The following is a 15,741-nucleotide window of genomic DNA, read 5'->3' on the forward strand; positions in this document are numbered from 1 at the left end:
CATGCTACTACACCACACTACTACACCATGCTACTACACCACGCTACTACACCATGCTACTACACCATGCTACTACACCATGCTACTACACCACACTACTACAGCATGCTACTACACCAGGCTACTACACCACACTACTACACCACGCTACTACACCACGCTACTACACCATGCTACTACACCAGGCTACTACACCAGGCTACTACATAATGCTTCTACACCACACTACTACACCATGCTACTACACCATGCTACTACACCACACTACTACACCAGGCTACTACACCATGCTACTACACCATGCTACTACACCACACTACTACACCACGCTACTACACCATGCTACTACACCATGCTACTACACCATGCTACTACACCATGCTACTACACCATGCTACTACACCATGCTACTACACCATGCTACTACACCACGCTACTACACCACGCTACTACACCACGCTACTACACCACGCTACTACACCACACTACTACACCATGCTACTACACCATGCTACTACACCACACTTCTACACCACACTACTACACCATGCTACTACACCACGCTACTACACCATGCTACTACACCACACTACTACACCACACTACTACACCATGCTACTACACCATGCTACTACACCACACTACTACACCAGGCTACTACACCATGCTACTACACCATGCTACTACACCACACTACTACACCAGGCTACTACACCATGCTACTACACCATGCTACTACACCACACTACTACACCACGCTACTACACCATGCTACTACACCATGCTACTACACCACACTGCTACACCAGGCTACTACACCATGCTACTACACCACTCTACTACACCACACTACTACACCATGCTACTACACCATGCTACTACACCACACTACTACAGCAGGCTACTTCACCAGGCTACTACACCACACTACTACACCACACTACTACACCACGCTACTACACCACGCTACTACACCATGCTACTACACCATGCTACTACACAACACTACTACACCATGCTACTACACCACGCTACTACACCACGCTACTACACCATGCTACTACACCAGGCTACTACACCACGCTACTATACCACGCTACTACACCATGCTACTACACCACACTACTACACCATGCTACTACACCACGCTACTACACCAGGCTACTACACCATGCTACTACACCACACTACTACACCATGCTACTACACCACGCTACTACACCAGGCTACTACACCACACTACTATACCACGCCACTACACCATGCTACTACACCACACTACTACACCATGCTACTACACCACGCTACTACACCATGCTACTACACCACACTACTACAGCATGCTACTACACCAGGCTACTACACCACACTACTACACCACGCTACTACACCACGCTACTACACCATGCTACTACACCAGGCTACTACACCAGGCTACTACATAATGCTACTACACCACACTACTACACCATGCTACTACACCATGCTACTACACCACACTACTACACCAGGCTACTACACCATGCTACTACACCATGCTACTACACCACACTACTACACCACGCTACTACACCATTTTACTACACCATGCTACTACACCATGCTACTACACCATGCTACTACACCATGCTACTACACCATGCTACTACACCACGCTACTACACCACGCTACTACACCACACTACTACACCATGCTACTACACCATGCTACTACACCACACTTCTACACCACACTACTACACCATGCTACTACACCACGCTACTACACCATGCTACTACACCACACTACTACACCACACTTCTACACCATGCTACTACACCATGCTACTACACCACACTACTACACCACACTACTACACCATGCTACTACACCATGCTACAATACCACACTACTACACCACACTACTACACCACACTACTACACCACACTACTACACCACACTACTACACCACGCTACTACACCACGCTACTACACAATGCTACTACACCATGCTACTACACCATGCTACTACACCACACTACCTCACCACACTACTACACCATGCTACTACACCATGCTACTACACCATGCTACTACACCACACTACTACACCACACTACTACACCATGCTACTACACCATGCTACTACACCATGCTACTACACCATGCTACTACACCATGCTACTACACCACACTACTACACCACACTACTACACCATGCTACTACACTATGCTACTACACCATGCTACTACACCACACTATTACACCATACTACTACACCACGCTACTACACCATGCTACTACACCACGCTACTACACCACACTACTACACCACGCTACTACACCATGCTACTACACCATGCCACTACACCAGCCGGCTACACCACGCGACTACACCACGCTACTACACCATGCTACTACACCACACTACTACACCACACTACTACACCAGGCCACTACACCATGCTACTACACCACACTACTACACCACGCTACTACACCATGCTACTACACCATGCTACTACACCATGCTACTACACCACACTACTACACCACACTACTTCACCAGGCCACTACACCACGCTACTACACCAGGCTACTACACCAGGCCATACACAACGCAACTACACCAGGCAACTACACCAGGCAACTACACAAGGCTACTACACCATGCCACTACAGCACGTACTACACTAAGCAACTAAACCATGCAAATACACCATGCCACTACACCAGCCGGCTACACCACGCCACTACACCCCGCTACTACACCTGACTACTACACAAAGCTACTAAACCAGGTCACTACACCACACTACTACAAATGAAAAATGAATAAAAATGATGAACCAACCTTTATTATGATCCGTTTTTATTTTACTAAATGTAGAAACATATTTTTATTTTTTACATTTCCTATTTCATTTTATTTTAACATTAAGACTGCAGTGTGGAACACTTTATAAAAGGTGTCACAAAGTTTCAAATTAGGGTATGAAAGGTGTCATAAAGTTTCAAATTAGGGAACAAAAGGTGTCACAAAGTTTCAAATTAGGGTTATGTACGTTGGTTTTGGTTATATGTTTTGGAAACCTATTTAAAAACACAGAAAATAACCGATCTAATGAGTGAAAACAAACCTTTTGACTCCTTTCTAACATTTTCCAGGAACGTTGTGGAACCTTGGTTTAAAAAAAAATGGTTTCCTGAGATGTCCTAGCAACCCACAATAGCCTGTCCTAGAAACACAATCACCTGTCCTAGCAACCCTCACTTACCTGTCCTAGCAACCCACACTCGCCTGTCCTAGCATCTCACACTAACCTTTCCTAGCCACTCACACCCACCTGTCCTACCAACCCACACTCGCCTGTTCTAGCAACCCACACTTACCTGTTATAGCATCCGACACTTAACTGTCCTAGCAACCCACACTTTCCTCTCCTAGAAACCTACACTCACCTGTCCTAGCAATCAACACCAGCCTAATCTAGCAAACCAAACACAGCTGTTATACCAATCCATTCTCGCCTGTCCTAGCAACCCACTTTCGCCTGTCCTAGCAACCCACAGTGGCCTTTCCTAGCAACTCACTTTCACCTGTCCTAGCAAACCCCACTCGCCTGTCCAAGCAACCTACACTCTCTGCTCTAGCAACCCACACTCAACTGGCCTAGTAACCCACACTCACTTGTAATAGCAACCCACACTCACTTGTAATAGCAACCCACACTCGCCTTTCCTAGCAACCCACACTCGCATGTCATAGCAACAAACACTCACCTGTTATAGCATCCTACACTCATCTGTCCTAGCAACCCACAGTTCCTTTCCTAGCAACCACATTCGCCTGTCCAAGCAACCCTCACTCGCCTGTCCTTGCAATCAACAATTAACTGTCCTAGCAAACCACACTCGTCTGTCCTAGCAACCCACACTCACCTGTCCTAGCAAACCACACTCGCCTGTCCTAGCAACCCACAATCACCTTTCCTCGCAACCCAAACTTGCCTGTCCTAGCAACTCTCACTTCCTGTCCTAGCAACCCACACTTACGTGTCCTAGCATTCCACACTTAATTGTCCCAGCAACACATACTCATCTGTCCTAGAAACCCAAACTCATCTGTCCTAGAAACTCACACTCGCCCGTCCTAGCAACCCACACTTCATGTCCTAGCAACCTACACTCGCCTGCCCTAGCAACGCACACTCCTTGTCTTAGCATCCACCTCTCGCCTGTCCTAGCAATCCACACTTAACTGTCCTAGCAACCCACACACGTCTGTCCTAGCATCTCACACTACCTGTCCTACTAACCCACACTCACCTGTCCTAGCAACCCACGTTCACCTATCCCAGCTACCAGCACTGGCCTGTACTAGCACCCCACACTCACCTGTCGTAGCAACCCACACTTGTCTGTCCTAGCAACCCACACTCGCCTATCCTATTAACCCACACTCCCTGTCCTAGCAACCCACACTCCCTTGTCCTAGCAACCCAGATTCTCTGTCCTAGCAACCTACACTCGCCTACCCTAGCAACCTACACTCTCTGTCCTAGCAACCCACACTCACCTGTCCTTGGAACCCACGCTCGCCTGTCCTAGCAACCTACACTCGTCTGTCCTAACAACCAACACTTCTTGTCCTAGCAACCCACACTCACTTGTTCTCGCTACCCACACTCGCCTGTCCTAGCAACTACACTCGCCTGTCCTAGTAATCCACACTCCCTGTCCTAGCAACAAACACTTCCCAGTCCTAGCAATTGCACTTGCCTCTCCTAGCAATCCACACTCCCCTGTCCTACCAACCCACACTCACCTGTTCTAGCAACCCAATCTTACCTGTTATAGCATCCGATACTTAACTGTCCTAGCAACCCAAACATTCCTATCCTAGAAACCTACACTCACCTGTCCTAGCAATCAACACCAGCCTGACCAAGCAAACCAAACACAGCTGTCATAGCAATACATTCTCGCATGTCCTATCAACCCACATTCGCCTGTCCTAGCAACCCACAGTGGCCTTTCCTAGCAACTGACTTTCACCTGTCCTAGCAAACCCCACTCGCCTGTCCTAGCAACCCACAGTCGCTTGTTCTAGAAATTCAAACTCCCTCTCCTAGCTACTCATATTCACCTGTCCAAGCAACGCACACTCTCTGCCCCTAGCAACCCACACTCACCTGTCCTAGCAACTAACACTCACCTGTCCTAGCAACCAACACCTACCTATCCTACCAATCCACAATCACCTGTCCCTGAAACTCACCCTTGCCTCTCCTAGCAACACACTATCGCCTGTCCTAGCACCCCACACTCACCAGTCCTAGCAACTCACACTCGCTTGTCATAGCAACGCACACCCGCCAATTCTAGGCACCCACACTCCCCTGTCCTAGCAACCCACACTCCCTGTCCTAGCAACCCATATCCACCTGTCCAAGCAACCCATACTTACGTGACCCAGCAACCCACACTCGTCTGTCCCAGCAACACACACTCGCCTGTCCTAGCAACCCACACTCAATGTCCTAGCAACCCACACTCATCTGTCCTTGAAACCCACACTCCCCTGTCCTTGAAACCCACACACACCTGTAATAGTAACCCACACTCGCCTGTCCTAGCAATCTAAACTCACCTGTCCTAGCAATCTAAACTCACCTGTCCCAGCAGCGCACACTCGCCTGTCTTAGCAACCCACACACACCTGTAATACTAACCCACAATCTCCTGTCCTAGCAACCTAAACTCGCCTGTCCTAGCAACCCACACTACCTGTCCTTGCAACCCACACTTACCTGTCTCAGCAATTCACACCTAATAATCCTAGCAACCCACACTCGCCTTTCCTTACAACCCACATTCACTTGTCCTAGCAACTCACAATCGCCTGTCCTAGCAACCACACTCCCCTGTCCTAGCAACCCACACTCGCTGTCGTAGCAACCCACACTCGCCTATCCTAGCAACCCACAGTAGCCTGTCCTAGCAACCCACACTCACCGGTCCTAGCAACATATTATCACCTATCATAGCAACATACGCTAACCTGTCCTAGCGACACTTACTAACCTGTCCCAGCAACTCATATTCACATGTCCTAGCAACCCACACTCACCTGTCCTAGTAACCCATCTCACCTCTCCGAGCAACCCATACCGTGCTGTACCAGCCACTAGCGCTCACCAGTCCCAGCATCCCACACTCGATTGTCCTAACGACCCACACTCCCTGTCCTAGCAACCCACATTCACCTGCATCAGCAATGCACACATAATAATCCTAGCAACCCACACTCGCCTTTCCTAGACACCCACATTGACCTGTCCTAGTAACCCTCACTCACTGCTAATAGCAACCCATACTCGCCTTTCCTAGCAATCCACACTCGCTTGTCATAGCATCGCATACTCGCCGGTTCTAGCAACCCACACTCAAAGTCCTAGCAACCCACACTCGCCAGTCCTAGCAACCCACACTCACCTGTCCTAGCAATCAACACGAAACTGTCCTAGCAACCCACACTCGCCTGTCCTAACAACCCACACTCACCTGTCCTAGCACCCCACAGTTAACTGTCCTTGCCTCCCACACTCGCCTGTCCTCGAAACCCACACTTCCTGTCCTAGCAACCCACACTCACCTGAAATAGCAACCCACACTCGCCTGTCCTACCAACCCACAGAGACCCACACTCCCCTGTCCTAGCAACCCACACTCACCTGTAATAACAACCCACACTTGCCTGTCCTAGCAACCTAAACTCGCCTGTCCCAGCAACCCACACTCCCTGTCCTACCAACCAAAACCCACCTGTCTCAGCAATTCACACTTAATAATCCTAGCAACCCACACTCACCTTTCCTTGCAACCCACACTCACCTGTCCTAGCAACCCACAATCACCTGTCCTAGCAACTACACTCGCCTGTCCTAGCAACCAACACTCGCTGTCCTAGCAACCCACTCTCGCCTATCCTAGCAACCCACAGTAGACTGTCCTAGCAACCCACACTCACCGGTCCTAGCAACATATCGCCTATCCAAGCAACATACGCTAACCTGTCCCAGCCACTCACGCTCACCTGTCCCAGCAACCCACACTCGATTGTCCTAACAACCCACACTCGCCTGTCCTAGCAACCCACACTCACTTGTCATAGCAACCCACACTCATCTGTCCTAGCAACCACATTCGCCTGTCCTAGAAACCCTAACTCTCTGTCTTAGCAACCCACACTTGCCTGTCCTAGAAACCCACACTCGCCTGTAATAGCAGCCCACACTCGCCTGTCCTAGCAACCCGCACTCGCCTCTCTCAGCAATCGACACTTAACTGTCCTAGCAACCCCCACTCCTCTGTCCTTGCAACCCACACTCACCTGTCGTAGCAACTTACACTCGCCTGTCCTAGCAACCAACACTCCCTCTCCTAGCAACCCACACTCTCCTGTCCTAGCAACCCACACTCGCCTCTCCTTGAAACCCACACTCACCTGTAATAGCAACCCACACTCACCTGTCCTAGCAACCCACACTTGCTTGTCATAGCAACGCACACTCGCCTATTCTAGCAACCCACACTTAACTGTCCTAGCAACCCACACTCGCCTGTCCTTGCAACCCACACTCACCTGTCTTAGCAACCCGCACTCGCCTGTCGTAGCAACCCACACTCGCCTGTCCTAGCAACCCACACTCCCTGTTTTACCAACCCACACTCATCGGTCCTAGCAACCCACACTCCCTGTTTTACCAACCCACACTCATCGGTCCTAGCAACCCACACTCCCTGTCCAAGCTACCCACACTCGCTTGTCATAGCAATCCACACTCGCTTGTCATAGCAATCCACAATTAACTGTCCTAGTAACCCACACTCGTCTGTCCTAGCAACCCACACTCACCTGTCCTTCCAACCCACAACCGCTTGTCCTAGCAACCACACTCGCCTGTCCTAGAAACCCACACTCGCCTATTCTAGCAACCCACAGTAGCCTGTCCTAGCAAATCACACTCACAGGTCCTAGCAACATATTATCGCCTATCCTAGCAACATACGCTAACCTGTCCTAGCTAAACTTACTAAACTGTCCCAGCAACTCACACTCATCTGTCCTAGTAACCCACACTCATCTGTCCTAGTAACCTACACTCACCTGTCCGAGCAACCCACACCCTGCTGTACCAGCAACTCACGCTAACCTGTCACAGCAACCCACACTCGATTGTCCTAGCAACCCACACTCCCTGTTCTAGCAACCCACACTCCATGTCTTAGTAACCTACATTCACCTGCCTCAGCAATTCACACTTAATAATCCAAGCAATCCACACTCGCCTACCCTAGAAACCCACACTCACCTGTCCTAGTAACCCACACTCACTTGTAATAGCAACCCACACTCGCCTCTCCTAGCAATCCACACTCGCTTGTCATAGCATCGGATACTCGCCAGTTCTATCAACCCACACTCAAATGTCCTAGCAACCCACACTTTCCAATCCTAGCAACCCAAACTCACCTATCCTAGCATTCCACACTTAACCTTCCTAGCAAACCACACTCACCTCTCCTACCAACCCACACTCGCTTGTCATAGCAACGCACAATCGCCTTTTCTAGCCACCCACACTCAAATGTTATAACAACCCACACTCGCCAGTCCTAGCAACCCACACTCACCTGTCCCAGCAATCCACACCTAACTGTCCTAGCATCCCACACTCGCCTGTCCTAGCAACCCACACTCACCTGTCAAAGCATCCCACAATCACCTGTCCTAGCAACCCACACTTCCTTTCCTAACAACCACATTCGCCTGTCCTAGTAACCCTAACTCCCTGTCCAAGCAACCCTCACTCGTCTCTCATAGCAATCAACAATTAACTGTCCTATCAACTCACACTCGTCTGTCCTAGCAACCCACACTCACCTGACGTAGCAACCCACACTCACCTCTCCTCGGAACCCACACTCGCCTGTCCTTCCAACTCACACTCTCTGTTCTAGCAACCCACAATCGCCTGTCGTAGCAACCTACACTCCTTGTCCTAGCAATCCACACTCACCTGTCCTAGCAACCCATACTCCCTGTCTAAGCAACTTACACTCGCCTGACCTAGCAACCCACACTCCCTGTCCTAGCAACCCACACTTACGTGTCCTAGCATTCCACACTTAATTTTCCAAGCAACCCACACTGATCTGTCCTAGAAACCCACACTCACCATTTGTCCTAGCAACCCACACTCACCTCTATTTACAACTCACATTCACCTTTCCTAGCAACCCACACTCGCTTGTCCTAGCAGCCCACACTTCCTGTTCTAGCAACCCACACTCACCTGTCCTAGCAACCCACACTCACCAGCTGTCCTAGCAACCTACACTCACCTGTAATAGCAACCGACATTCGCCTGTCCTAGCAACCCACACTCCCTGTCCTAGCAACCAACACTGTCCTGTCCCAGCAATGAGCACTTAACAAACCTAGCAACGCCCACTCGCCTGTCCTAGCAACCCACACTCACCTGTCCCAGCAACACACTCAAATGTCCTAGCAACCTACTCTCGCCAGTCCAAGCAACCCACACTCACCTGTCCCAGCAACACACACTCAAATGTCCTAGCAACCTACTCTCGCCAGTCCTAGCAACCCACACTCCCTGTCCTAGCAACCCAATACTCGCCTGCCCCAGCAACCCACACTCCCTGTCCTAGCAACCCACACTCGCCTGTCCTAGCAACCCACACTCATCTTTTCTAGCAACCCACTCTCGCCTGCCCTAGCAACCTACACTCACCGGTCCTTGCACCTTATTCTCGCCTATCCCAGCAACACACACTAACCTGTCCTAGCAACCCACACCCAGTTATACCTCCAACCCACACTCACCTGTCCCAGCAACCCACACTCTCCTGTCCCAGCAACCCACACTCCCCTGTCCCAGCAACCCACACTCCCCTGTCCCAGCAACCCACACTCTCCTGTCCTAGCAACCCACACTCTCCTGTCCTAGCAACCCACACACTCCTGTCCTAGCAACCAACACTCGCCTGTCCTGGCAACCCACACTCTCCTGTCCTAGCAACCAACACTCTCCTGTCCTAGCAACCCACACTCTCCTGTCCTAGCAACCCACACACACCTTTCCCAGTATCTTTACTCGCCTGTCACACCATCTCCTACTCACGTGCCCCACCATACCCTACTCACCTCTCCTACCATCCGTTACTCACCTGTACCACAAACTCTTACTCACTTCTGTTATGGAATGCTTTATCGTGTTATTGCGTCGCATAAAAAAGGCATTGTTATTTAATAGTAATACTTTCAATATTACAGGAAGAACAAGGTTAACGACCGTGAAGGTCGTTAACGGTCAGCACGGTGTGGCTCGTCCGGTGGCGGGAATTTCTGTTAGCCAATCAGAATCACCGGGCGAGGCAGTGAGTGCTGGTCGGAGAATGAACTGAACAGGAATCTACTCCCCTCCATCGCGTCGACATCCAGTCGTCACGTACGCGCGTGTGTGCGTGTGCGTGTGCGTGCGCGTGCGTGCGTGCGTGCGTGCGTGCGTGTGTGTGTGTGTGTGTGTGTGTACTCACCTATATGTACTCACCTATATGTGCTTGCAGGATCGAGCATTGACTCTTGGATCCCGCCTTTCTAGCTATCGGTTGTTTACAGCAATGACTCCTGTCCCATTTCCCTATCATACCTAGTTTTAAAAGTATGAATAGTATTTGCTTCCACAACCTGTTCCCCAAGTGCATTCCATTTTTCTACTACTCTCACGCTAAAAGAAAACTTCCTAACATCTCTGTGACTCATCTGAGTTTCCAGTTTCCACCCATGTCCCCTCGTTCTGTTATTATTACGTGTGAACATTTTATCTATTTCCACTTTGTCAATTCCCCTGAGTATTTTATATGTCCCTATCATATCTCCTCTCTCCCTTCTTTTCTCTAGTGTCGTAAGGTTCAGTTCCTTCAGCCGCTCTTCATATCCCATCCCTCGTAGCTCTGGGACAAGCCTCGTCGCAAACCTCTGAACCTTCTCCAGTTTCTTTATGTGTTTCTTCAGGTGGGGGCTCCATGATGGCGCGGCATACTCTAAGACGGGTCTCACGTAGGCAGTGTAAAGCGCCCTAAAAGCTTCCTCATTTAGGTTTCTGAATGAAGTTCTAATTTTCGCCAGTGTAGAGTACGCTGCTGTCGTTATCCTATTTATATGTGCCTCAGGAGTTAGATTAGGTGTCACATCCACTCCCAGGTCTCTTTCTCGAATCGTTACAGGTAGGCTGTTCCCCTTCATTGTGTACTGTCCCTTTGGTCTCCTGTCACCTGATCCCATTTCCATAACTTTACATTTACTGGTGTTAAACTCCAGTAGCCATTTCTCTGACCATCTCTGCAGCCTGTTTAAGTCCTCTTGGAGGATCCTACAATCCTCGTCTGTCACAACTCTTCTCATTAATTTTGCGTCATCTGCAAACATCGACATGTATGATTCCACTCCTGTAAACATATCATTTACGTAAATTAGAAAGAGGATTGGTCCCAGCACCGATCCTTGAGGTACTCCACTTGTTACTGTTCGCCAGTCCGACTTTTCGCCCCTTACCATTACCCTCTGGCTCCTTCCTGTTAGGTAGTTCTTCACCCATACTAGGGCCTTTCCGCTTACTCCTGCCTGCCTCTCAAGTTTGTATAGCAGTCTCATGTGCGGTACCGTATCAAAGGCCTTTTGGCAGTCAAGAAATATGCAGTCTGCCCAGCCTTCTCTGTCCTGCCTTATCCTTGTTACTTTATCATAGAATTCTAAAAGGTTTGTTAGGCATGATTTCCCTGTCCAGAACCCATGTTCGTGCTTGTTTACAAACCCAATGCTCTCCAGGTGCTCAACAAGTCTTAGCCTAATTATTCTTTCAAGTATTTTGCAGGGGATGCTTGTCAGTGATACGGGTCTGTAGTTAAGTGCCTCCTCCCTATCCCCCTTTTTGAAAATCGGTACGACATTTGCCTCCTTCCAGCAACTGGGCAATTCTCCCGACATAAGTGACTCATTGAAGATCATTGCCAGAGGCACGCTGAGAGCCTGCGCTGCCTCTTTAAGTATCCACGGTGATACTTTGTCTGGTCCAACAGCTTTATTTGCATCCAGTGTTGTCAACTGTTTCATTACATCCTCTGCTGTCACCTCTATATCTGATAGTCTTTCATCTTGGGTAATCTCTTCTAACAATGGGAGCTGCTCAGGCTCGGTAGTGAACACTCCATGGAATTTTGCATTCAGTACCTCGCAGATTTCCTTGTCGCTTTCTGTATATGCCCCTTCTGTTTTCCTCAGTCTTGTCACTTGGTCATTTACCAACATCTTCCTTCTTATATGGCTATGTAGTAATTTTGGTTGCTTTTTCGCTTTGACTGCAATATCGTTCTCATAATTTCTTTCCGACACTCGTCTTATGTTAATGTAATCATTCCTAGCTCTGTTACATCTAATCCTGTTGTCCTCTGTCCTTTGCCTTCTGTACTTCCTCCACTCCCTCCTGCTTCTCACCTTTGCTTCCTGACACTGTCTATTAAACCATGGGTTATTATATTCCCTCCTGCTTTTTTCCTTTATTGTTGGAATAAATCTATCTTCAGCCTCCTTGCATTTCAATATGACTTGGTTCATCATACCTTGCACTGTTTTTCCTCTAAGTTCTTCCTCCCACTGCACTTCTCCCAGGTAGTCCCTTATCCTTCTGTAGTCCCCTTTTCTGTAATCAAGTCTCCTTTCCCGGACCTCTTGTCCTTTGGTCACAATTTTAAGCTCCATCATGTAGTCAAAGGCTAGGACACAATGGTCACTAGCTCCTAGTGGTATTTCATGTTCCAACTGCTCGATGTCTTCTACATTCTGAGTGATAATGAGATCTAATAGGCTGGGCGTATCCCCTCCTCTTTCCCTAGTATCTTCTTTCACATGCTGTGTTAGGAAATTCCTGTCAATAACGTCTACCAGCTTCGCTCCCCAGGTCTCCTCCCCGCCATGGGGATTCCTCGTTTCCCAATCTATCTCTCCGTGATTTAGGTCCCCCATGACCAGCAGCTTCGCTCTCATTCTATGCGCTAAAGTTGCTGCCCTCTGCAGTTCATCCATACATGTCTTGTTGCTGTCCTCGTACTCCTGCCTGGGCCTTCTACTGTTTGGTGGGGGATTGTAGAGTATCAAGATTACAATCTTCTTCCCATCCACTGTCAGAGTTCCATGTATGAAGCTTGTGCTTTCATTGGTACCCGGATTTTCCAGCTCATCAAACTTCCATTTCCGCTTTATTAGTAGTGCCACTCCTCCTCCCTGTCTCTGTGTCCTTTCTTTTCTTATCACCTGGTACCCCTCTGGAAAGATTGCATCCGAGATCATGCCATTTATTTTAGTTTCCACTATTGCCACTATGTCTGGGTCTGCCTCACTAACTCTTTCTTTTATCTCTTCTGCTTTATTGGCTACCCCATCAGCATTGGTGTACCAAACCTTGAGACTCTTCTTGGAAACTCGGGTGTCAGAGTTCCCCCTTTCACCAGGGGTCTGGGGGGAACTGGGGGGTGTCTGGGGGGCAAGTGGGGGCTGTGGGGGTGAGTGGGGGGGTGCTAGGGGGGTGCCTGGGAGTGCCTGGTAGGCGAATGGGGTCTGGGCATCTAGGGGGGTAGGAAGGGCATAATGGGTCTGAAAGTTAGGGGTCTGAATAGCATAGGGGGGTTGAGAAATAGAGTGAGACTGAGAGTCAGATAGAGGTTGAGAGGTTGGGGGGAAGAGGGCTACTGAGGGCGGAGAGTTGAGATGAGAATGGAGCATGGGTGCTGGGAGTGGAAGAGAGGGTATATTAGTTAGGGGGGAATCGGGGGTAGGTGGGGGTTTTGGGGTAGAAGAGGGGAAGAGGGAGATGGGGGAAGGTGTTAGGGGGTCACAAGGTGAGGGTTAAATGTGGGCTGGAGGTGCATAGGAGAGGTGAGGGTTGGGTGTGTGTGTGTGTGTGTGTGTGTGTGTGTGTGTGTGTGTGTGTGTGTGTGTGTGTGTGTGTGTGTGTGTGTGTGACCAGCTGGACCCAACTGTTACAGTGTGCTCCACCCTCACCAAGGAAAAGGACGCGAGGACCTAGCGGCATGGTAGACGTCTTGAAAGTTGTGCAAGTCACCGTCTGTGATATTTAGAGGTCGGCGTTGAGGCAACACGCAGTCTCCTGATAGTGGTACTAATTCCGGAAAAGCGGATGATTCTTAAGTGGGAGGAATCACCGGATGAGTGACGACTTTCTCATGGTCATAGTATCTCAAGTTATATATATAACTGTACATATTATGTACAGTGCCTTAACATATATACATGTATTATATTGTATATAATGTACTCTCTTATGTATTTCGTGATATAGCCCAATATATCCATGATGCAGTCTTTTCCAAAACTATTTCTTGTCCTTCGTCAGACCTCAGCACCACGTGTGTCGCACCTGACAATAGGTCATGCTTAGACTGACACCTGATTAATGTACTCCGTTATATTACAAAGAAACATAAGAAAAACACTCAGAACAAACCTATTTTAAATGTGTTGGGTTTTCGACAGTTCGATCCCATCACTTCTTTCACCATCCCTTACTCACCTGTCCTACCATCCCTTACTCACCTGTCTCACCATCCCTTACTCACCTGTCTCACCATCCCTTACTCACCTGTCTCACCATCCCTTACTCACCTGTCCTACCATCTATTTCTCATTTGTCTCACCATCCCTTACTCTCCTCTCCCACCATCTGTTACTCACCTGTACCACCATCTCTTACTCACCTGTTCCACCATCCCTTACTCACCTGTCCCACCATCCCTTACTCACCTGTCCCACCATCCCTTACTCACCTGTACCACCATCCCTTACTCACCTGTCCCACCATCCCTTACTCACCTGTTCCGTCATAAATGTCGAGAGTTGGGTTCCGCTGTAGCAGTGTTTCCGTCAGCTTCTTCTTGTTCATCTTGATGGCTTCAATGATCGGTATCTCTGTATATATAAATCCTATATGAGCATGTAATCCCTGTACATAGTGATGTTTCTTTGGGATGTAATCCCTGGACTTATGAATGTTTCTTTAGAATGTAATCCCTGGACATAGTGATATTTCTTTATGACTCTGGTCCTATTCTCTAGTATTTTTAGGGTGTAATACTGGATATTTAGTTCTTAACTAGGGATTAAATACTGGACATAATAATGTATATTTAAGGATGTGGTCTTGGAAATCAGAACATATTTGTAGGATGTAATTATGGACATTATATTTGTTTATTATGGATTTAGTCGTGGAAATTATCATTTATGTGTTCGGAGTTATACCAGACATAATGATGTCTGTTTAATGATGAAATACAGGACAAAATAATTCAAACGCTTATGCTATAATTCCTTTGGTGTTTAGTGTTGATGGGGAATACTAATACCGGTGGGGTTTACTGTGTGTTCAGGGTATAAATATAAATTGTATTATTCCTGTTAATACCCGAGCATCATACGAATATAGGTGTTGGAGTTATCTATGAATGTAGTTCAGCTCTTTTTTTATATAAAGAATTACAAACTTGACTTTAGAATTGTCGTAATTTGAATAATTTACTTAAGTAAGCCAACATTGGGTTACATTTTTAAGTATAATTCTCACCATTTTCCACCAGGATAATCCTCAGCAGCTCCTA

At 48.4% G+C, this 15,741-nt stretch overlaps 1 protein-coding gene across 1 annotated transcript in view; it reads right to left on the reverse strand.

The window, feature by feature from the left end:
• Positions 1–15,047, reverse strand: part of LOC123759180 (adhesion G protein-coupled receptor L2) — a 356,308-nt gene extending 341,261 nt beyond the window's left edge. Inside the window, exon 1 of the mRNA XM_069325190.1 lies at positions 14,957–15,047. Coding sequence (XP_069181291.1) covers positions 14,957–15,026 — 70 coding nt within the window. The 5' untranslated portion in view covers positions 15,027–15,047. The remainder of the gene's footprint in view (positions 1–14,956) is intronic.
• Between the last annotated feature and the right edge of the window lie 694 nt (positions 15,048–15,741).

The sequence above is a fragment of the Procambarus clarkii genome, chromosome 15, assembly GCF_040958095.1.
Source record: "Procambarus clarkii isolate CNS0578487 chromosome 15, FALCON_Pclarkii_2.0, whole genome shotgun sequence".
NCBI lineage: Eukaryota > Metazoa > Arthropoda > Malacostraca > Decapoda > Cambaridae > Procambarus > Procambarus clarkii.